Source organism: Cydia splendana, chromosome 1 (genome assembly GCF_910591565.1).
Source record: "Cydia splendana chromosome 1, ilCydSple1.2, whole genome shotgun sequence".
Lineage (NCBI taxonomy): Eukaryota > Metazoa > Arthropoda > Insecta > Lepidoptera > Tortricidae > Cydia > Cydia splendana.
This window is the reverse complement of record NC_085960.1, coordinates 7,905,769-7,928,633: the sequence shown is the minus strand read 5'-3', so window position 1 is coordinate 7,928,633 and position 22,865 is coordinate 7,905,769. Positions and strand designations below refer to the sequence as shown.

The window sequence follows — 22,865 nt, the reverse complement described above, 5'->3', positions numbered from 1 at the left end:
GAAGTAAATAGTAACTAAATTAGTACCACTATTCGATAAAAGGTGGCTCTGTAAAATGGAAAGTTAGTTACTACTACTCAACAAAAGATGGCTCTGTAAAACGGTAATAATCGGTTGCTCGTCACTACGGTTTATTTATATTAACAGTGGCAACACTGATTAACATATGTCAACGTGTGTAAGCCACGAAATTTCAAAAGTTCATTGCATTTTGTGACTGAAAAAGTGAGAATTTTGTTATTTATGCGCCATTAGAGTGCCATCCACAGTCAATAATTATGTCAGCCTTTAAAATTTATAATGCAACAGAACTATGGCAGGTTAGTTCTGTGATTTAAACGAATTAAGTTTCTATTGAAGTGAACACTGATTTGCACCTAATTTATATTTCAGAGAGAAACTTCTTTACCTTCTATACCCTCGTTCAGTTTGAGCTTGGATAATGCACTAGGCAATGACGGGCTCCAGTTAGGTTCTATTACAGAATTAATAGGATTGCCAGGCTCAGGAAAAACACAATTATGGTAAGTTGTATGCAGTTCCTAGTTCATTGTTAGTCAATCCTTAAAATCTTATTTTACCTAATTCCAGAGTCTTAGAAATGCTAATCCACATTAAATTTGTTACTTACAACTGGCTATTTTGCATTTTATTATTTTGTTTTGTCTTAGTTTACAATTCTGTGCTTCTGTTCAAATACCGAAGGTCCTTGGAGGACTAAGCTCTGAAGCCTTATACATCGACACCAATACGAATTTCAGTATTTACAGGTTTAAAGGTAAGAATAAGAATAATCGAAAACATGCATTTACTGCATACAAACATATAATAACTGTATATAAAAGTAGGCAGGCATGTAACATTCTGTGTAGGTTTACTAGGTATTTTATAATTAAGCTAATTTACTGTTGCTTATTGCTATGTGGAAGAAAGACAAAACATAGTAAGATAGGTTTTTTTTCAGAAATCCTCTTTGCAAGCCTCAGCAAATGCCAGAGGCTACTGCACACAAGCATAGCGGTGCAGGAAGAAGATGCTTTAAAGAAATTACACTACATGGATGCATTTGGTTTGGAGAAGTTCTGTGCATGTATTCACAATTTACCTAAATTTGTGCAGCAACATCCTAATGTAAGTATATTGCACAGCTCAGTGCACCTGTTGGGGCATGTAGGGTACCTAATATATTGCAGTGTAGGTACCTATCTATTTAGCCATTCCCCAAAAATACATTGTTTGTAACTGAGTCTATAACCATCTTTATCATATATTTTATATAGTGTATGTTAGACTGTAAACATATCTATTTATTGAAATTGAAAACAAATACCTAAATTTTTAAACTGACTTTTGTAAAATTACCCAAGGAGTCTGCCGGGCTGTAAAGGACCAGGTTTCTAAATTGAATATATGTAACAGACATCAAAAAATATTTATTTTACTTTGATTTCAGATAAAACTCATAGTAATAGATTCCATTGCATTCCCATTCAAAGAGGGCATATCCACAAAACAAAGGACAGGGCTACTGTTCCGCTTGATGGCAGAGCTACATAAAACTGCATTAGAAAACCAAATTGCTGTAAGTATCCAGAAATCCAATTGCTTTATGCTTCTTACAGCTAGTAATCCTAACTTAACCATTAACAATACCAATTATATTATAATATTCTATATCTAAAAAGTTTGTCCATCCAACCATGATGGATCGGATGACATTTCAGTAAAAAAGACCAACTGTGTTGTGTTGTCTCAGCCACAGTTTGTCAGTCCCTGATCTACCTTACCTACCCTATAAACGAACTGCTTTCTTATAGAGAGACTGCCACCACACATAAGGGGTCATCCATTAATTACGTCACACGTTTAGGGGGAGGGAGGGGTCAAGAAAATGTGACATATTGTGACATGGGGGAGGGGGGAGACACAAACTTTGTGACGTCACTTTAACTTCATCAGTAACCGAAATTTTTTTTTAAATTATTTTATTCGCTGTACATTTAAATAACAAGTTTTTAAAACGATAATCGTTTTTATTCTTTTAATTTTCTTTCCTAAGCAGTTTTGGGTTATAAAATTACTAATATTTATATCGTCAAAAATATTTTGATAAAATATTAATAATACTTAGGGGCTGTCCATAAATTACGTCATCGATTTTTGACGATTTTTGACCCCCCCCCCCTATAATCATCCAAAATCATGCTTCAAATGACCCCATTTCCTCCTACTTCATGCTACCGTCATCCGATGTCCAGACCCCCCCCCCCTAATTTGAAATAACGTAATTTATGAATAGCCCCTTAGGTACTTACTTAATTCGATTTGGCGATTTCGTAGAAAAAATGTGACGTCACACTAGGGGGGAGGGGTTTGCCAAATGTGACCAAATGTGACAAGGGGGGGGGGGGGTCAAAAAACCTAGAAATTCGTGTGACGTAATTAATGGATGACCCCTAAGTAAAATATCCATACATACACATAACCAATGATACATATAACCAATGGTGATACCACAGTGTAAAAAGTAAGATAACAGTGGTCCGACGGCCTTTGACGTGTACCGAGCTACTAACAATGCGATGACAGCGATGTATGCAGCTCGGGTGCGCGCGAACCCCCCCTTGGCCCCCGTCGAACGACTGTATAGACTGTGTTGATACTGGCAGGTGGTGTTAACGAACGAGATGAGCACGCGTGTGGGTCTCTCCTCCGGCGCCAGCGTGGGTGCCCTAGGCGACGCATGGGCGCACCGCTGCTCGCGCCGCGTGCTGCTCGCGGACCGCGGCGGGGAGCGCGCCGCCCTCATGCTCAAGTCAAATAACGCGCCTAACGTTGTTGGCACGTTCAAGGTATGTTCATACTGGCAGATAGCTGGCCCAATATTACAGGGTTCTATGTTTCACTTTTAACGAAGTGAAATTTGAACATTCTCATAGTGACATTAAGTCGAATTTCAACTATCATGAAAATGTAACATAGAAACCTGTAATATTGGGCCATCGAGGTGTTAGATAAGCACCCGTGTGGGTCTCTCCTCTGGCACCAGCGTGGTTGCACTAGCCGACGCCAGGGCGCAGCTCTGCTCCGAACGCTGTGATCACGTTCAAGGTACGTACAGTGATTCCGATGTTCACGAGGCTTCTACATCTTCCTTAACTACTTTGGTGATGAAATAGGGACGGCGCATTTAAATAAATAATACATGCTCCCGTTTGGCTTCTGCGTTACGGGCTTCAGGGCATCAGCTGACGGTCTTTCCACCGCGAAATTGCCGGCTGACAATATTATTTATATTTTAATATACCTAAATTATCATCTGATGTAGTTTCAAACGGGATGAGATAACTATTTATTTACGTGTTTGTGTGGCACCCGTTCCTCATCCTAGTACCTATTTATGAGCATAACATATCAGCAAGCAGTTCGCTTAAGTGGTATGATTTGCGTATGATACAAAAAATGCACGACCGATACTTTACTCCTAATAGCAATATGTTTTTGTATAGATATAATTTATGATACAAGCTCTTATCGCTGACAGTACTTTTCATCCTGCCTGTCAAAACGACTAACGAGCCGAGATTTGAGAACGTTACGTTATTTAACAGTTCTGATCACCTTCCAAATTGAATGATTTAATTGATTCCATAAAAATTATTACCTACATATCATATCAGACTGAAAGAATTTTCGTTTTCAGATAACCGAGGAAGGGATAAGGGACGTAGAATAAAACCAGATTGTGGAACATACTTTAATTATTAATGTAAATATATTGTAAACGAAACTACAGCATCAATAAATATCTCATTTCACAAAAATATCAAGCTTTTTCTATCATCTCAACAGTTATACAATGTAAAGGCAGTTTCAGATCGGAACTTAGCTTATGCGCACAACATCAATTCATAACAACATGTAGTCTTATATTATGCGTATCGTCGCTATTGTACGAGAGTGAGTAACACGCGTTTGTAGTCGCCCTTCGTATCACCCTGGAAAACATTACATTTCATTTGTACATAACGACCTAACAGACCATGTTACAATATAGGTACCTACGCATGCAAGAGTAAATCTGCCTCATAGTTGCAGGCTTAGTAACAAAGGCCGACTAGGACATCTCGAAAATCGCCGTTTATGTCTTCCTGCAAACAATACCGAAAACGAAGCTGTAATAAGCGTAAAACTTAATACGAAACTGGCCCACAATTTCAGTTGAGATTTTTCACACACCATGCGGTAAATAAAATTCAGTAAATAAAATAAAAATATCAAACACGAGATTTCTAATATCTTAAAATTATAAATGTCTTTAATAAAATGCACATTTAAGTTACATCGATACAATGGTATAAGTATTTGTGATGAGACTACTTTCTTCACACAGCAAGGTTACACGAAAGGACGCTCGTAATACTGAGATTGCATGTTAGTGGCATGCGGGGTCTAGTAGCTCAAGGTAGAGAGCAGTAGGCCCCGAGTACCTCCTACGTCCTCCTGAAAAATCAACAACTACTTGTAAAAACCATTCAGCACTCGCGCTCATGCATGAAGAAGCCATCAGCTAGACAGTATGTACAGTGCAAAGATAAGTTACATGACTATGTGCAAAGGAACAAAATATACAGATCTTTTTAAAAATAAATTAATCTTAAAGGCGCGGCCGCAAAACTGGCTCGCTCCGTCTTCAAGTGAGGATAACAGTTTAGAGGCCGCGCGCAGATGGCCTATCAGATCAAATTACAACCGAGAAATTGACGTTTAGCTTAAATAATTGGAATTAGCGTTTGTTTGAATCGCCGCCGCCTGCCCAACAATTATTCGACAACGGTCAATAAAGCCTTCTTGTAATCTCCGGACGTGTCGCCCTGCAACCAAAACGGATGTTCCTGAGCCTGAACCAATCTTTAGTCAAATCACGAACACTCGAAGCAAGTTATGCCATGCGTGGCGCCCAACACACGCAACACCGCGAGCCGTGGTTAGCCAAACAGTTAGGGCAAATTCTGGCGTTTCAACCTAGCCTGCCGTGAATTTGGTTTCAGTCCTTAGCAAAAGGTCGTTTTATAAAGGCTTGTAATATGTTACAAAAGTGGAAGTTTCTTTTCAACATCTATATTGTAACAGATTACAGGCGTTTATAAAATGACCCAAATATATATTGATCAATCAACGAAGAAACTTGCTTAATCTTAAATATCGTTATTAATGATCTATGTCAGCGGTCGGCAACCAGCGGCCCGCGGGCCGCATGCGGCCCGCGAACCTCTCACTTGCGGCCCGCGAGCCTCCCTGGCTATTTTGTATGTAATATTGACAAATGACAATGTCTGATAAAGTCATGAATATTAACAAAGTGCGGCCCGCGTCCACTTCGTTAACTACTATGTGGCCCTTGGCTGCTAAAAGGTTGCCAACCACTGATATAGGTAATCAGTGTAATTACCATTAATAGCGAAGGTTTTTACTTAAAATCAATACTCAGGGTTCAGATAATACTTATTAGGTACTATGTGTTACCCCATAATTTCAGAGTAGAAAATAGTGTTGAGGACACTCAATTATTTGATGTAAGTTGGTGTCTATGATTAGTTTGTTGTCAGTTGAAACGCCGAAGAATTGCCCAGAAAATTTTGAAAACGAACACAAAATGAAACACAACATTGTTGATAACGTTCCGAACTCACTCATTAATCTCATTATAACAATTCAATTAATTTATTCTCTCTCAGCTATATACTTTCGTAATAGCTATAATAATAAATAGATCTGTATATTGATACAAAAATGCATTCTCTTAATATGATAAATTTAAAATATTGGTAAGATGTGAAGATGAATTTTTGTTTTGCTGTTGAAGATAGCGTCATGCTTTTTATTCTATATACTTAGTAAGTTTTCGGTTATGAAAATCTTGTTTGAAAGTATGGGTCAGTTTCATAGAAAAAGGGTTATTGTTGAAGTATTTCATGCAGTCAGGAAGACTGTTCTAATTACCATTACGATTAGACCATCACCATTTACATTCTAGGCCATAATTAGGTACATTTATGTGATATGAATACATTTAATTCCTGTGATTGTAAAAGTGCGATTTATGGAATACTGTTAATTAGGTGATAAAATGTGTTAATTATATATTTTAACGATAAAGGTAAACAAATGTAAATAGCGTACGATAAAACGTGACGCATGTGCAATAGTTATTGGGTTAGTGAGTCTAAATACACCGATAGCAAACTAATAGTGTTAGTAAACTATAGTTTCTAAATATAATAGTGTTAGTAAACTATAGTTTCTAAATCAAACACGATATAAACTATATAAAAGATAGTTAAAAATGTTCTATGCTTTGTCCAAAGCTCATAGGCACGAATTATCTTATGAATGTAATAGTTTTTATATTATTGTCGGTTACGTGAATACAATAAATCAGTGAAGTATGTAAATAGAAATAAATAATAATCATTTTTAGTCGATATAAAACTTGCCTTCATCAAGTCTTTGGACTAAGCATTTTATTTTCAGCAATTAAATTAAACAGCAAATTCCAAATAAAACGAAGCGTTTAACTCCGACGTATGGCCAACTAATTCCAACCAATTTTAGGTAGGTACCCAATACCTCATATTATTATGATTATCTTTAGCTTCCAATTATGCGTCTTAGCAGCGAAGAAACAAGGTATAGTTTTACTTACAGCGATCCACTCCTCCAGGGGCTTGCCGTACTTCTCCAGGAAGGCCTGCTTGATGTCCCCGAGGTCGATCTCGGAGCGGCTGACCACGATCCTGATGAGGGTCTTGTCGTTGGTGCCCAGGCCCTTCATGGAGTGGTAGAGGCGCTCGGCGAAGAAGCCCACTTTGCTCTTCACACATTTTACTGCAGGCCAAATAATCATTGGTTATTGCATTGAATAACGATGGATAATTATAGATAGTAAAATGTTAGTAGACAGTTTTTCTTTAACATGTTTACATCTAATAAGTCAATTTAATGGCTCCATTATATTTACTTTCTCCTTTCTACTGTCTAAGTAGGTAAGCCAGTTAACGTATTGCTGCTCCGTATAGGTACGGCGTTTGTTTCTTATCGAATTCCCACAAGATTTGATCAAAATGATTGTTCAGCGGGGCTTGAAATATATGGCCGCAAGTTTGCTATACATACGAATAGCGTTTGGTACCCTATACATGTTCTTTCTTATTAAGTATACAATTTATTTAAGTACAACCTAGTCGGAAATATCAAAAGGTATCAAAATCCGCAAAACATGGGTACAATAAAGCGGTGTTTAGTCTGATAACATTTCTATGTGCAAAATAAACAAAAACAACGAACCGTCTGTAATCGTAGTTTCATAGTTTGTTACCATTTACCGACTTGTAAGTATATACGTAGACACAATTGATTGACCCTTAACGAGGTAACAAGTCCTATTGTATTGTGACCCCAACGGTGAAATCAACGTCACATCTCAATAGCCATTATTCAATTGGCAATGCAATTTATTGAGAAATTGAACGTCTTAGGTACATACAAGTAGGACTTACATAAGTACCTAAGTCAATAGTAGGTACTAACGGCAGTGTAACAATTTGCAAAAGCGTGTAGTGCGTACACAATCTTCATTATGATTTAAAATTTTCCTTTTACTTAGTGGGACTTTATTGGTTATTAGGTACCTAAATTATTTTTCCTTTAAAAAATATCAAATAGGTTTGGGCATGTGTATAGAGTGCAACGGTTTTTCGCACGCAATCGTCAGTGTACTAATAAAAAAGCTTACTCTAATTAAAAATACTACTTTCTCTATTATGTCATCATGTGTTGAGTGGGAGTGTTTTATGTATCTACGTGACAAAGCTAATAGCCATCCATCACACCGCGAGCCGCTCCTGATTCAGTCACGACATCACATCACGGAAACCCCAACAGGGATTAATAACGTGAGACGTTTTTGTTTGTGACCTTTTCAAATGGTGGATTAGATACATAAAAACTAGTCGTTTGTGGTTTGACTGCAAGGCCGCATCAACTTCGCTTCCTGCGTATGACTAACTGAGGCGACCTTGCAACGTCACACTGTCGATTGTTGCATTTTGTAGTCGTTGTGGAACATGTGTTTTTTGGGCACTTCTGTTTCAATCGTGATACTTACACGCACATAATTATACACAGCAAATAAGCTAAAAAGATGCTCTACTTAATTATTAATTTTGTAAGGGGTAGGTAGTGGTGGTGTCTAATGATAGAGTTGCTAAGCGTATCTTCTACTCTGAGGTGCAAAGTGGCAAGTGGAAATAGGGCGGCCAACTTTTGCACTACAAAGATGTGCTGAAGCGTCACATGAGTGAGATTTCGGCACAAGATCGGCCGAAGTGGAGGCATACAGTGATTACCAAAGTGCAATCCTTTGAAGAGCATAGGCGAGTGGACCTTGACGCAAAGCGTGACCAGTTAAAGGCCCAACCACCTGCGGTTATAAACTACAATTTTGTCCGAGGTGTGCTGACCTGCGGTGAGTGTGGCTGTACATTTACTGCAAAAAATAGGCTAGGTCAGCCACCTCACGAGAGCTCACGATCGTTGCTCTCACTAGCCAGTACCTACATACCTACTCAGTCGCCGAGGCCGAAACCGGCCAGGACAGGATGATGATGATGGAGTGGTAGTGTAGTAAATAGGACAACATTAAACACCGTTTAAATATAAGCGAAATGCGGGCGGAGCGAAAAAAAGGGTTTAGGTACTCGGAAAACTTACCAATAGCAAGCATGCCCTTCTCCACGCTTCCGGAGAATTCCTTCTTGATAGACTCCTCGATGTCCTTGCCCGTCAGCGCCTCGTACTCGGCGAAGATCTGACGTAAAAAAGTATGTTAACACATGGAAAAAAAATGCACTTTTTGAATTTGCGATGAGTCAATGACGCCGATGACAAAGATTAGGTATTATTATACCTCCTCCTTTATTAAAGTTGGGTAAAAACTGATATGAAAAGTAGACCCAAGACATTTGTTTAGTGATCTTATTGCGTCAAGTCATGAATATGAATTACTTAGTTTGCAAAACCAGAGCAGATATGAATAAGCACATCATATAGCATACGTACATACCTACCTACATGTGTAAAATAAATACATAAATTAACATAATTGATGAGTTGTAGTCTGGGTATTCAATTGAGAGACGTTCCATAATGTATGACTATTAAAAAAGTGATTCAGAATTATATGCGGACGAATGAGTGCTTATCGAACGGTTCGAACTTTTTATCAGACATTCGAGAGGTGATGAATCAAGGTTTATACCTATGGGTACACATTTCAGCTCATTTTCAGCTGGAATTCGGTCACATCTCTGTCATCTGAGACAAATCTCTTTTAACGCAACAATGCTGCACCGAAATTGATTCAAAATTTACGACATTTATCTGCTTATTTTTGTTTCACACACCCATGCTACGGGCATGCACAAACTATTAGGATACCTGCGCAGATTTTATCTAAATAGGTAGGTACTGTTGGTACCTAATAGCCTATATGATATGGCTGGCTAGTAGCTTGAAACCCTCTTTACGGGAAACGTCGACATTTACGGGTTAAATGAGGTCACCCGCGTGACTCGTGCCCATAGCCATAACCGTAACCCTGGCATAAAACGAAATCTACATGAGTTAATAACATTTTTGTTGAACGAGCGATCTAGACACATGGTTAACATTTTGATTAAAGTTGCATATGTCTGGCATGAATCAGTTTATGTTATATTACTATAACCCCCTACGATGTGTGGTACGGGAAGTTGGAAGAGCAATTAAACTGTCTGATCTGAGGGCCTAGCCATGATGCCAATCGATTGTCTCTCTCTCTCTCTATCACTCTTCCATATTAGTGCGACATAGAGATATGAGCGTTTCGTTCGTTACGCTACGACGCAAACGATTGGCATCTTGGGTAGGCCGGCTGATGTCTATTGATTCTTGGTCTACAGATTTTTAAGAGACGTAGGTACTGTGCGATCATTAACTACTTACCTACTGTAAAAATTCCAATAATTTTAATTACATTATTGACGCTCTAACACCAGCGCTAATTGCGATATCGGCTCAATCGACCTCGACATAAAACCGCGCTTTGCCGATGATTATTTATGAAATGGGATGAAAATAGAATAGTAATTGACGTGAAATAGTAGTATCGCGTTTACTATCGACACGCGCTGCTTGTCTGGCCCGCCATCCGTGAACTATGATAATGAAGATAATCCTAAATGTCGGATAAAATGGAAAAGATATGAGGAGAAAAGGATAATAAAGTTTAAGAAGAGTAAAGCAACACAGTGTAATTGAATGTGCAATTATGTACAGTCAAGTGTAAAAATATGGGTGTAGACAACTTACTCAAAAATATGTCCAATAGTTTTTAATTCGCTGACAAAGAGCTATGGGACATATTTTTGAGATGATTTGTGCACCCATATTTTTACACTTGACTGAACAATAAAATATTGACCGCTTTAGTTATAGAAACGATCCCTTTTGACATCGTGCCAGCATTCGAATCGTCAATGGTTTTATGATTATAAGTTATGACTTCAAATACCTACTCACAACATCGTAACATATTGAGTGAAACCATCCCGTAAAGCAAACATATAAATAGGTAATACATCAGTAAGTCTTATAATATAATACATATATGTACTAGGTATTAGACTACCTTTCTGTTCTGAAACGCCAAAACGCGCACGAAAATATTGATGCCAAGATTTTGTAAACGCAACCAGGCAGAGGAACCTTAGGGTTTGAACTGACCTGTCTCAGCTGCTGGTAGGACCGGGTGATGAGGATGGAGTTGAACACGGACTCGTCGGTGCCCCACTGTCCCTCGCCGGCGTTTGCGAGGGCCTCGGCGTCGCCCTTGGCGGCGCCTTCGTCCACGCCTTGGTTCTCGTCCCGGTTGGCCATGCAGAGCGACACGCACAGGCGTTTGAAGTGTCCGGAGGTGTCCCCCTTCAGGTCTGACTCCAGGCTTTTGCCGTACACTGGAAGAAACGTTCATGTTAAATGTAGCAGAATTGTCTTCATTGTCAGTATTAGCATAGGGACATGCTAATGCATGAATGTACTGTGTTTGCAGTGAGTTTCTTTTCTTTTTTGGGTTTTTCTACTTAGCACCCATTTACAGATGCAGTGTGCATAATCCTTAGCCATCGTATTTTCACCAGAAACCTTCGTATTTTTGTCATGCATATATGCTACTTCACTACTTCAGTCAACCTCAGTGCTTTTTGTACTGAGACTGACTGAAATAGCATAAGATGTTCGTGCGTTTCCGTGAAAATACGATGGTAAAAGATTATGCACTACCTACATCCTGTAGCACCCTTATAAATAGGTGTCATCTATTGCAAGTCTAAGTCCTATGACATCTAATTTATATTGATTACTCATTAGCATCCCTGCTGTCCCAACTTACGCTGTTCGTAGAAAGCGGAGATGGTCCTAATGCCGTAGTTGGAGAGTGTGCAGAGGATCTCAATGATGGCCTCCTCGTCGGTGCCGATCCCCGCGACGGCGTCGTGCAGCTCCTTGGCGTAGAAGTGGGGGAGGGGGGTCATCAGCGCGAGGATCACGTTCTCCAGGTTGCCGCTCAGCTCGCTCTTCAGTTCGCTGATCAAGTCCTACAATAATAGCACAACAATTTAAAACTGTTAAGTACGTTACAAATTACGTGACTTGATCAAGACGTGGATGGACACTCCATTTTCTATCCGCCACATTATACATCCGACGACGTTAGGAATGAGAGGAAGGAGCCTAGTCTCAGTCCTAAACGGTCAGCTTAAATTTTTTTAACTATACCGGTTGTTATTTAGATCTAAATGTTTTTCATTTATGCCGATTTCTATAAATACCTAGAATAGGTATTATTGCTAAATTATTTTGTCTTGTAGGTATTATGTAGACGGACGCGGACGTAGGTAAAATATTCAACTTTAAGAGCCCACAATTTCCTAGAAATCTTTAAATGTGTTTTACGTTGTGTGTGTACGCTTATAGCTATATTTATGCTATATTTTAAGGTAATTTTTCCGCTTAAATAACAAGGAAATTGTTGTAGTGAACATTGATCTCTTTCTTTCTTTAGTGGCAACTTCATTGGTTCATGTATTGAATAGTATTAATACCTGTAAGTATGTATTATTGTACCGTTTGTGCCCAAATAAACATTAAAACATAATGACTATAATGAGCAAGCGCTATTTTTGACTCGGGCGGGTGAGTTAGTTTTAACGTTCGCCTGTCAACGTTAATTAAAATGTCCGTAAAATGTCTCTCAAATATCCCGCGCACGTATAATATAATACATACGTTTAATAATTTGAATAATATGCACTATTTAACTAATAGGTAGGTATTTATTTCTCAAAAGATCAGACGCTTTGGATATGATATGATTTAGTTGTTACGGAATTTAAATTGACAAAAATTATTGACAGAAACATACCCAAGTAGGTATCAATAAGAAAAATAATGATGTTCTTAATCAGCAACACTCCTCTCAGTTCTTTGAAATACCTCTCTATTCATAAGCATATCTCGAAATGAAGGATTATTGTTTACGTTCAACTTGAGAAATTGCCTATTTTCCAATGATTAGTCAAAATACATATACTTACACTTCTGCAATGTTGACGACAAAATTAAATTGAATCCACACAGGTAACTTTCTACAATCAATGGTTCCATTCATAAAAAAATATATCTTGAAATATAATAAAATATCTTTATTTGACATAAGTACTTATAACAACTGCGATAAATCACCAGATGTGGCTTTCCATTGAACTTTTTCTAATAAAGGAATTTGAACTCTAATTATATATGTAGGTAATAGGTACATTTTCAGGGTGAAGGTAATTCTTTTACCTTTAACATGATGTGGCAGACACTTGAAGGTCGTGGAGACAGTATAATGTAAACAAAATGATATCATCGTGACAGTATTGTACCTGATAACACAATTGTTTAGGCGTCTTGGTAAGCGCATCAAAGATAGTTATTAAAGTAATAACCTACTAATGACGATGAAAATGCTATTAACGTGAATGGTTAAGAGCCAACGGGAGTGGTCATTTCTCCATACAAACGTACTCCTCGTTTTCCTCCGTGGTTTTTGAAGCTAGAGCAATGATTTTTTCAACTCAGATTAATATTGTCAATATCTGTGTCGGACCGTTTTGCTTTTTTTGATATTTTTGTTTTTTAAGGCGCTAGAGCCCTTCAAAAATGGCCAAAATAGCCTAATTGACTATGCCGCAATGAGAGGCGTGGCATTCAAAACTGATATCAATTAGCCAAAAAAGCAAAACGGTCCGACACAGATAATTTCATAATAAATAAATAATAAATAAATAAATATAGATTTCCAAATTTGGTTACGATTGGTTAAGTTTTGGAGGAGGAAACAGAGGAGTACGAAACCTCGATTTTTTGAGATTTTTACGCAGGATTTTTCGCCTTGTCCTTATCGCACTACTTTTAGGTGCCGCTTCCGTTAGCGAGACGGGTATATTTACCTAAAATATTTAAAACTCAGCTCCTGTTTCGTCTTAAAAAGGCCCTACATTTACCCATTACACGTTGAATCATTCCTGTTTTAAAAATAGCAGAATAGGTAGGTACGTAACGAATTCGATTAAAACATAGCAACGAGTCAAAACAAATAACCGAGGTTAAAGTTAACACGCAACAGTTAGTTAAAACCCCACCCATAGATGTAACTGTTTATAAATTAATAGTACCTACCTACCTAATATAAAAAAGTAAGTTATGTAGGTAATACCATAGTTTATTAAAATAGGTATACCAACTTTCCTATCTCAAACGTTATAAGTTATAACTTATAACGATAGGGGCTGTGTGTAAGTAGAGTAGTAGTTAATAATCGACATAGCTGAACTATTAGGCCGCTATTGTTCTTGGGAAATCATTATCTGACTCACATACGTAGTTGCTGGCTTGCCTACTGGCCGTTCCGCAAGGTCCTCATTGAAATGATTTCGGCGTGTGAATCACTGAGTAAGGTAACTACGATTGTCAAGGCTACCTACTGACGCTGATGTTATCAGGTTGTTTTTGCTCCCTGTTTATTACATTTAAAAAGTAAGCTTAATAGTTTGTCTTCATTGCTATAATAGTTGCTGTACAGATTACCTTGAGCAGGTACTAATTCTCCTTATATCATTAGGTAATATAATTTGTACGCTGTGGGCTTTTATACATTTTGTGATTTTCCTGTTGTTTTTCGTATTGTGCTCTATGTTTACAAAATTATACTTATATACATACACCATAATATTTCTGTCAGTTAACTAATTCCGTAGTTACCTAACTTAGAAGTACTTAAATGCGTGAGAAAACGGTGCTGATTAATAAATTGAGATACGTCTACATTAAGCATTGACCTTTATGTGGATGTATTAAATTGTGCGTTTAATTAGGGGCGGGGTTAGTTAGCCAACAACTAATGCTATAGGTGTAAGGTAGTATAGGTACTATAGCTGCACAGCATCATAAAATATTAACAACTTTCTGTGCAAACAAGGTGCGTTATTTACAAACTCCAAAATAGTCAAATATTTAGCCATGATAATGATAAGGTACGCGATTAGCGAATACCTTTTCTCAGGTCAGATTGACAAGTCAGACAGGAATTTCACGACCTAGAAAGTTAAAATAAATAATGAAGTTAACTGTGCCTGTAACTTCATACAAAGATGTCTTTATATAAACCGGATTTAACTGGCATTTATTATATGACATTGTTTATACCACATGACATCACGATAACAATCAAAGCAGGATAAACCTGACGACAAAGTGTCTAACTAGCTAACTACAAAGTATATAGTCAGGTGAGTTTAGGTCGAAAATATTCTCGATTTATGGAAAAAGTAATTTTACGAGCACAGAAGATAGTGTTCCTATAGTGAGTGGCAGTGTCCTCTGACGGATCACAAGTAAGTAAGTAAGTATAGTATTACTTCCTACGTGCTACGTGGAGAATTCCAGGTCATATCTTCGGGCAGTTCGGGCCACGTTTATATTGTTGAGATACTTAGTAAGTTGGTTGACACTTGACGGTTGCTATAGCAATGATTTCCTCTTTAAAGTCCACGATACAGGTGCGTTGGTGCTGAATTGTTATGTGACAGACCCTTGGCTGGTCGTAGAGGCGGTCTTACCTTGCCGTAGCTAGTCTTGAAGGTCTCGGCGATCTCGAGCCGCTGAACGATGCCGCGGCGGCACAGCACGTCGATGATGGCCTTCTCGTCCGTGCCCATGCCCTTCATGGCCTTGCGGAGGGTCTCGGCGTCCGCCACCGGGTCGAAGGGCTCGGCGGGGTACACCGTGGGGGTGCACTGCAATAAATACAAGTTTTTAATTCTGTGATCATTGGAAATAAGTTGCCTGTAGTCGGTTATCACACTAATGCGGCTCACTGATTAACAGTACGCCGGACGGTATCGGCCTGTCAGTTAGAACAAAATTTTGACAGTTCCGAACAACTGACAGGCCGATACCGTCCGGCGGACTGTTAAATAGTGGGCCCCTTAAGAAAATAGCCGCCTAAAAATTAAAATCTTCCCAATGTTTTTACTTTAACATTTATTAGAATAGTTTGTAAACTGTTGAAACAGTTTCGGGCTTTAGAAGGAGGCAGTTTTTTATAAATAATGTTTTATTTTATTTATATATTTTTATTTTATTTGTATGTTGAATTTATATTACCTTGATATTACATCTATGTTGATTTGATATACAGGCATTTTAAAAAATTCCTCAACCATGATCGGCAATTAACAAATTTACCTTTTACCTGAGTCATCAATTAATGATTTACTTGTTTATTTACCTCATTGTATATAAATTACCTACTGCTGGAATTGTGTAGTGTATCTGTATAGGCATTGCGGAACGGAACATTCCTTCCCCATCCCTTCGCATTGCGCAACTCGACTCACGGTGGCCGACTTTACCGAGACATTATGTCGCCAACACCTTGTCGCTTATAGGCTTGATAATAATATATAGAGCTCTGCAGTATTGTCCCCAATAAGTACCGTAAAAGTATAAAACTTTGCCCTTTAACATAACTTTGCCCACCGCGTCACAGTTCAGTAAAAGGGAAGTTATTTCGCGGAGGCATTTACCTACGGTAATTCCCCTTGAAAAAAGTTTTATGGGAACCCGTCAGTAACGGCAATTGGTTGGCTTAGCTTTCATCTCTCACAATCCTGATGGACATAATATTGCAGACATCCTTCAATATAATAAAACTAACAGCATTATAATTATATGTTAATTATAAGTTTTATACGACGATGACATCATTCACCATAAGTATAATTTCAGTTAGTCATACGGCGCTTGAGTTTCATTTATGCACAGTTTGCTTACTTACAATGCGCCACTGTCATTCTTTGCACACCCAAGGTAAACCCACTTAGACCTTTGCACGTGAGCCGCATTTCATAGCACCGATTCAATACTAATTAGACAATACGAAGGATTAAATTCCAATCGGTAAATAGATTTTCATGGTAAAATTTAGTTTTTTCCCTTGCCAAGAAAAAAAAAGTCCCAAAAAATCGTTGAATTCAAATATCTTATCGACCTACCCACATAAAGTTTCTTAAGGTTAATAAAATGCCTCCTTCTAATGATGTACGGCCTACCGTACATCATATTGAATATATATTATGTAGGTACTTATGTACTAGTTCTTTGTAAGTAGGCCAGTCAGGTAGTTACGAGTACCTAGGTGTGAAACTTTATTACAGGGTGGAGTCGGGCGTGACGGATTTCCACGAAAAATCTTTAAGCAAATAGTATGTAAATAGTAATTAGTGTTAATGTGGTCGTTGGCATAGTTGAAACGGTTTAATAAGAGTTATATCACTTGACTTAAATACCTGTGTCAAGTCATTAGTTACTTAAATGCAAAGTTAATTAATTTAAGGTGACCTGTGATTTACTACTTATCTGCGTTCGTAGATTTGTCTCGGAATCTACCTACTCGATATTAGTAACTCCTATAATCAGAATTTTAGCTGTTATTATTCACATAAATATGTTTTATTAAAAAAAAATTAAAATCTTAATTAGTTCTTATGGATTCAACTAAAACTGCAACATTGAAATGTATTAACACTGCATCTGAAAACACTATCAGCTTTTATAATATTTTACTCTCTCAAGTTGTTTATTTTCAACCTTGCCAAAAGATGATGTCATCTGTAGCGAGAATCAATAGGACTTTACGAATCCGCTTGTATAGGTATAATGTGGGTTGAAAACTTACCTTGTACGGGTAGTACTGCTGTCCACTCATGTTGATTGTTTTCTAGAAAATAAATTCCTTTTATGAATTACACAGTTTTCCCGTTAGCGCTAAAAATAAGTTTCCATTAGTAAGAAGTGCACACCAGCACACCCAACCCGGCTTTTAGCGATTAGCAAACAACCGGCCGGCACGGAATTTTATTACTTTGCGAAAACTTATTTTCAGCTAAGTTCATGTAAACATTTTCTGTATTTCTTCGAACACTTTATTAAAATCACTTTAACGACAATTGTTTTGGAAGTATTTGGAAAATTTTGGTTATAATACCCACTTGTTTTTCAGTAGAGCGACACACCCAGTCCACGGACTCACGGCTCCGAAATAATCACGAATGAAACGCGGAGGTCGGTCGGCCGCTCGTATCAACGTTTTTGTTGCTCTCTCGCTCGCTGAACCGGTAAGTGGTCGGCAACTCTTGGTCTAATTTATAATGATGGCTTATAGGGAATTTTGTCTGTCGGGAATTGATAGGTAGGTATGGCTTTTCCGGAAGTTTTTGATCTATTTACTATTTTGCCCATGTTGACTTATCTTTTTGCAATTTTGGGCACTATTATTTTATTATTACAAAACTTATATAGGTAGGTAAAAGTGGCAGGCCATACTTAATGAGATTCTTGTTTGAGTTCGTCTTTATAGGAATGTAGTAACCACAATTGAAAATCAGCCTAACAAAATAAAAACAATTTATTTAATCTATTTTATTTGAATTCGTTAACGTTACCTTCCAAACACCAGGAAAATATTTAGTGTTTAAATTATATTAATAAAATACCCAAGTATATACAGGGTGTCCCATAAGTGACACGTCACAGTGACACTGGAGGTAGACCAGGCCAAGAGGACCCAATCCAACTTAACATGACCCCAGTAAAAGTGGCACGGTTTTCGAGTTATTGCCAAATTAAGGTTTTTCATGAATTTTGACCGTTTTTAACATTGTTAGTGCCTGTGTGCACTCGGAAAGGTCTCGAAGTGAATTTTTTTTATGTGAACAGTATCATGAATAGTTAACTAAGATAACAGAATCGATATTTTATCGATAAACAATGTAAAATGCAAAAAAATACTGGTTAAATCTTGAATTAAATTTACAGCGAGACATTAATTTCGACTTTGACCACCTGTCGTGAAAAAAAATGACTAGCAAAGTAATGAGCTAATAACGTCAAGCTATTGAGCATGTTATGCAAATTCAAAAATGGTATGACACATGTACCTTCCTGCAATAAAATAGGAATTATTATCATCTTTCGTAAGCCTCATAAAAAATAAGTTAAAACTAGGAAATCTGCAATCAGTTGCTACTTAGTAAAAATAACGATTTATGTTAAGATATCTAATTCTGGATACAGAAATAAAAAAACGCCTACTCTGTATTTGCCGAATGCCTAAAAGAAAGAGATGGAAAATGGTTATCTCCCTTTTTAAGGATATCATTGAGTTGATAAAGGTTCAAAGAAACTAAAATACTGCAGGTTGAAGTTTAATCAATTTATTAAAATAATTTTATTTTACAATAGGTGCTCGAATTGTTTTACCCCGGCTCGTATGCACGCTTGGAACCGTCTTGTAAAACTTCAAGTTAATTTTCTTAAATCAATTTCGGATATGTTTTGTGCTGCCTCGAACATGCCGCTGTAGTCTAGCTCTAGCCTCTTGGGACGTTAAATCGTTATTTTTACTAAGTAGCAACGGATTGCAGATTTCCTAGTTTTAAATTATTTTTTATGAGGTTTACGAAAGTTGATAATAATTCCTATTTTATTACAGGAAGGTACATGTGTCATACCATTTTTGAATCTGCATAACATGCCCAATAGCTTGACGTTATTAGCTCATTACTTTTATAGTAATTTTTTTTCATGACAGGTGGTCAAAGTCGAAATTAATGTTTCGCTGTGAATTTAATTTAAGATTAAACCAGTATTTTTTTTGCATTTTACATTGTTTATCGATAAAATACCTATTCTGTTATCTTAATGGACTATTCATGATGCCGTACACATAAAAAAAAATAACTTCGAGACCTTTCCGAGTGCACACAGGCACTAACAATGTTAAAAACGGTAAAAATTCATGAAAAACCTTAATTTGGCAATAACTCGAAAACCGTGCCACTTTTACTGGGGTCATGTTAAGTTGGTTTGCGTCCTCTTGGCCTGGTCTACCTCCAGTGTCACTGTGACGTGTCACTTATGGGACACCCTGTATAGATGTCATGGGTACCAGGTGTAGGTACATCACTTACCTACTAAAGAAAAAGTGACTAAGCTCCTTTAAGTCTTCATCAGTGTCCTAGGCGCCGAAAATACCTACTTACTTCAAATTATATTAAAGTTTAAGTAAATGAAAACAATATAAGAACATAATAACCGCATTGAGTCGACCCCTGTTCCACGTAATCTCGTCTGCGGCGGTGATGTCATCGCACCGCGCCGGCGGCGGCTTCGGCGGCAGAATACAAGACGCGGTCACCCAACAGGCTCCCTCCGCACTCCCATACTCATTCCCATTCAACTCATAGTATCCTAGTAAAGCTGTAGTACAAACTGTTATATTGTGGTATTGTCATGTAGGTAGGTACATAATGATACGGCCCCAGTTCAATTACTCCCTCCGTACTCCCATACTCACTCCCTGTACGCTCATATAGTACCTATCCTAGTAAAGCTGTAGTACAAACCGTAATAACTATTATTATGCCATGGTATTAATAGTAAGTACTTATTTAATGATGAGGTCCCAGGAGTCTATTCCGTTCCGTGTTCTCTCGTAATAAGCACTCCCTTCCTCCATAGGCACTCCCTTCCTCCATAGGCACTCCCTATCCGTTCATAGTATCCTAGTACCTGACTATTGTTGTTATTGTGCCATAGTAGGTATTATTTTTAATGACATTGACACGGTTATTGAGGCTTCCCTCTGCAGTCTGTGAACCCCTCAATGTACCTACCTACATAACTAAGCATTTAAAATAAAATCTACCTTATTTGGTATTGGTGTACCTTATTGGTTGGTTGGTGGTTGGTTATTGGTAGGTACAACAAGAGCGTAAAGTTGTTTTTTGCTGTAAGTAAAAGATTATATAAAAGAAACAAGAGCGCAGTGAGTGATACTCAGATACTACTTAAGTCATTCCCACTATTCTCAAACAGCAAGGTTGGTATGCTTGGCATTTTTTCGTAAATTCCCATGTAAAGGACTACGAAAAGTCCTTGTTTCACATTTGCACTTATAATTTCCGCACACTGGTCTTAGATACGGTAGTGATAATATAATGTCATTAAATTAACTCTGACGAAGTCTATCCGAGTCTCATTAACATTAATTGTCATCAAAGATTACTCACTAGCATCCGCTGAGTTGAATCATATGCTGATCCGAATGACTAGTATCAACCGTGACTAGGTCATTGCACAAACGTGTATTTTGTACTGTACAGGTTTCACCGTCATTAACTCATACATGTGTGAGCCATATATGAAAATCATAATGCATCGCAAGTGGCGTTGAACTGATTGAAGTTGGCTCGTTCAGATTTTATTGGGTGCAATGTAACCATTGAGAGTATCTGCGTATGGGGTAAAAGTTATCTTTACTATACTGATACCATCCTGATACTTGGAATGAATATTCGAAATTACAGAGTATTAGGGTGGTGTATGAAATCACTCTGAGTAATTTAGTGATGCCTTGGTCGGTAGGAAACTTACGGGAAAAAGACCTAATAAGGATTTGTTAAAAACTTGACTACCGTAGATCGGGGTGACTTTGGAAAATTTGGGGTTACTTTGATAGATTTAAAACGGCCATAGAATTACCATTATTTATTATTTACTGAAAATGTTCCTGTAACTAGTTAGATTACTATATATTCATATTCACCTACTGTAAAAAATCTCGCATAAATATATATATTATGGCTTAAAAACTAGAATTTTAAAGTCGCCCCTGCATTTGAAAGTCACCCCGGTCAATGGTACTAGAAGTTCTCAACCTGTCCATATGGTCTCTTAACTCATCAATCTCATCATACAACAGTTGTAATAAGACATCTTTAAATAGGCGTGTCACCAACACCATTCTGCTACCTACTATGATCTTATTCTGTTCGAATTATTTTTCCTACGTGGAGAGACAGACGAACTATGATGATATTATGAGTAATCTGTAATTACGTAGAATTACTTCCCAATCGGCGTATGAGACATACGCCGATACTTATACGATATTTATACGCCCTATCTGTATAAGACTGGTTTCTATCCCCCAAAGTTCCGGTCAAGGTTCGCGATTGAATTAGATCACTCATATCGTTCGGAGAAGAGTGAGTCACCGGTGACGTCGCTATTGATAAACTTGATGTTGGTTCGATGCCATTAACAAGTTGTTAGCACCAAGTCTATTAGTAGTACCTAATTTTTTTATTGAGGAACGTTTTGTTAATTATAGCGTAAGGTACCCCTAGGACTAGGTTAATACTTTAGGTGATCTTAATGTTTATCGCGGCTTGATTACCTGTAGGCCAAGCCAGCCAAGCACATGATTGACGCGACAGTATCTCGCCGCGAGATAGACTACCCGTCTTTTTCTAACTGTATTAATTAAAGAGGGACGGGTAAGTCTATCTTCCGGCGAGATACTTTCGCGCCAATCATGCGCTAGCCCGGCAGATTTGAATGTTTTTGGGGTCCAGATTAAAAAGGCATAAATAGGAAAATTTGTGGTGCGACTCTATATGTCACATTTATTTAACCCTTTATAAGGCAGAGACGATTTGGAAACCACTTAGTTAATAAACATTTACGGAGAAGAACATACTCTTTTTTATTTAACTATATAGCGAGTATATCAGACTTTCTTTCCTTATTCATACTTTTTCGGTCAGTATTTAATTTTAGTATAATTAATTAATTTATAGTATGTGGTCAATTTATGCACTATGCCTGTCAAGGGAAGCAAGCTATCGTCATTGTTTCCATTATACTATTAAAAATATACACGTCGCTGTATCTAATAATTTGAAATTCAAATTTGCTCTTGCAATTCACGATGGCGAGTGGCGAGACTCTTATTGGTATGATGACAAGGTCTAATTTTGATAAATCCACTCTCCATCGTGAATTGCAATAACTGTACTACGTTGTTTGTAGTGTCAGTAAAGTGTATCATTTGCCACTTTAACCGATTCGTTGCGTGTTCCATTTTCGAAAACTTTAGGCTGTGGCGCGGAACAATAATTTCATGACACGGCACCCGTGCCATGCGCCATAGAATATGATGACACTCCTCCCGTGTCATGCATTACGCCACACGTAAAAAACATCGATGACCCGGCAGGCGTCTCATCAGCAACGAATTAATTATAATATTAATAAAATTATAAAAGGTTATATACATGCTATATCGATAAGTATTGTAATTAGAACGTTTTGCGGAA

General features: G+C 37.7%; 3 protein-coding genes across 7 annotated transcripts in view; 2 read left to right on the top strand and 1 right to left on the bottom strand.

Annotated features, from left to right (window-relative positions):
* Positions 1 to 22,865, top strand: part of LOC134795557 (uncharacterized) — a 135,113-nt gene that overhangs the window by 93,864 nt on the left and 18,384 nt on the right. The gene's annotated exons all lie outside the window — the stretch shown is intronic.
* Positions 169 to 3,824, top strand: LOC134796009 (uncharacterized). Its single transcript, XM_063767913.1, has 7 exons — positions 169 to 320; positions 394 to 524; positions 672 to 778; positions 965 to 1,131; positions 1,454 to 1,582; positions 2,670 to 2,852; positions 3,704 to 3,824. Exons 1-7 carry the CDS (start codon positions 279 to 281, stop codon positions 3,734 to 3,736), a joined length of 792 nt encoding a protein of 263 aa, XP_063623983.1. The 5' UTR covers positions 169 to 278; the 3' UTR covers positions 3,737 to 3,824.
* Positions 3,744 to 22,865, bottom strand: part of LOC134795819 (annexin B9-like) — a 122,761-nt gene continuing 103,639 nt past the window's right edge. The window contains exons 1-8 of one of the 5 annotated variants that reach the window (XM_063767756.1): positions 17,694 to 17,810; positions 17,381 to 17,422; positions 15,261 to 15,437; positions 11,489 to 11,693; positions 10,825 to 11,054; positions 8,773 to 8,869; positions 6,707 to 6,888; positions 3,744 to 4,874 (exon numbers count right to left, since the gene is read on the bottom strand). In XM_063767756.1, coding sequence (XP_063623826.1) covers positions 4,824 to 4,874; positions 6,707 to 6,888; positions 8,773 to 8,869; positions 10,825 to 11,054; positions 11,489 to 11,693; positions 15,261 to 15,437; positions 17,381 to 17,410 — 972 coding nt within the window. In that variant the 5' untranslated portion in view covers positions 17,411 to 17,422; positions 17,694 to 17,810 and the 3' untranslated portion in view covers positions 3,744 to 4,823. Of the gene's footprint in view, positions 4,875 to 6,706; positions 6,889 to 8,772; positions 8,870 to 10,824; positions 11,055 to 11,488; positions 11,694 to 15,260; positions 15,438 to 17,380; positions 17,423 to 17,693; positions 17,811 to 22,865 lie in introns of those variants that run through there. The other 4 variants (XM_063767763.1, XM_063767770.1, XM_063767783.1 and 1 more) reach the window with 4 other exon arrangements.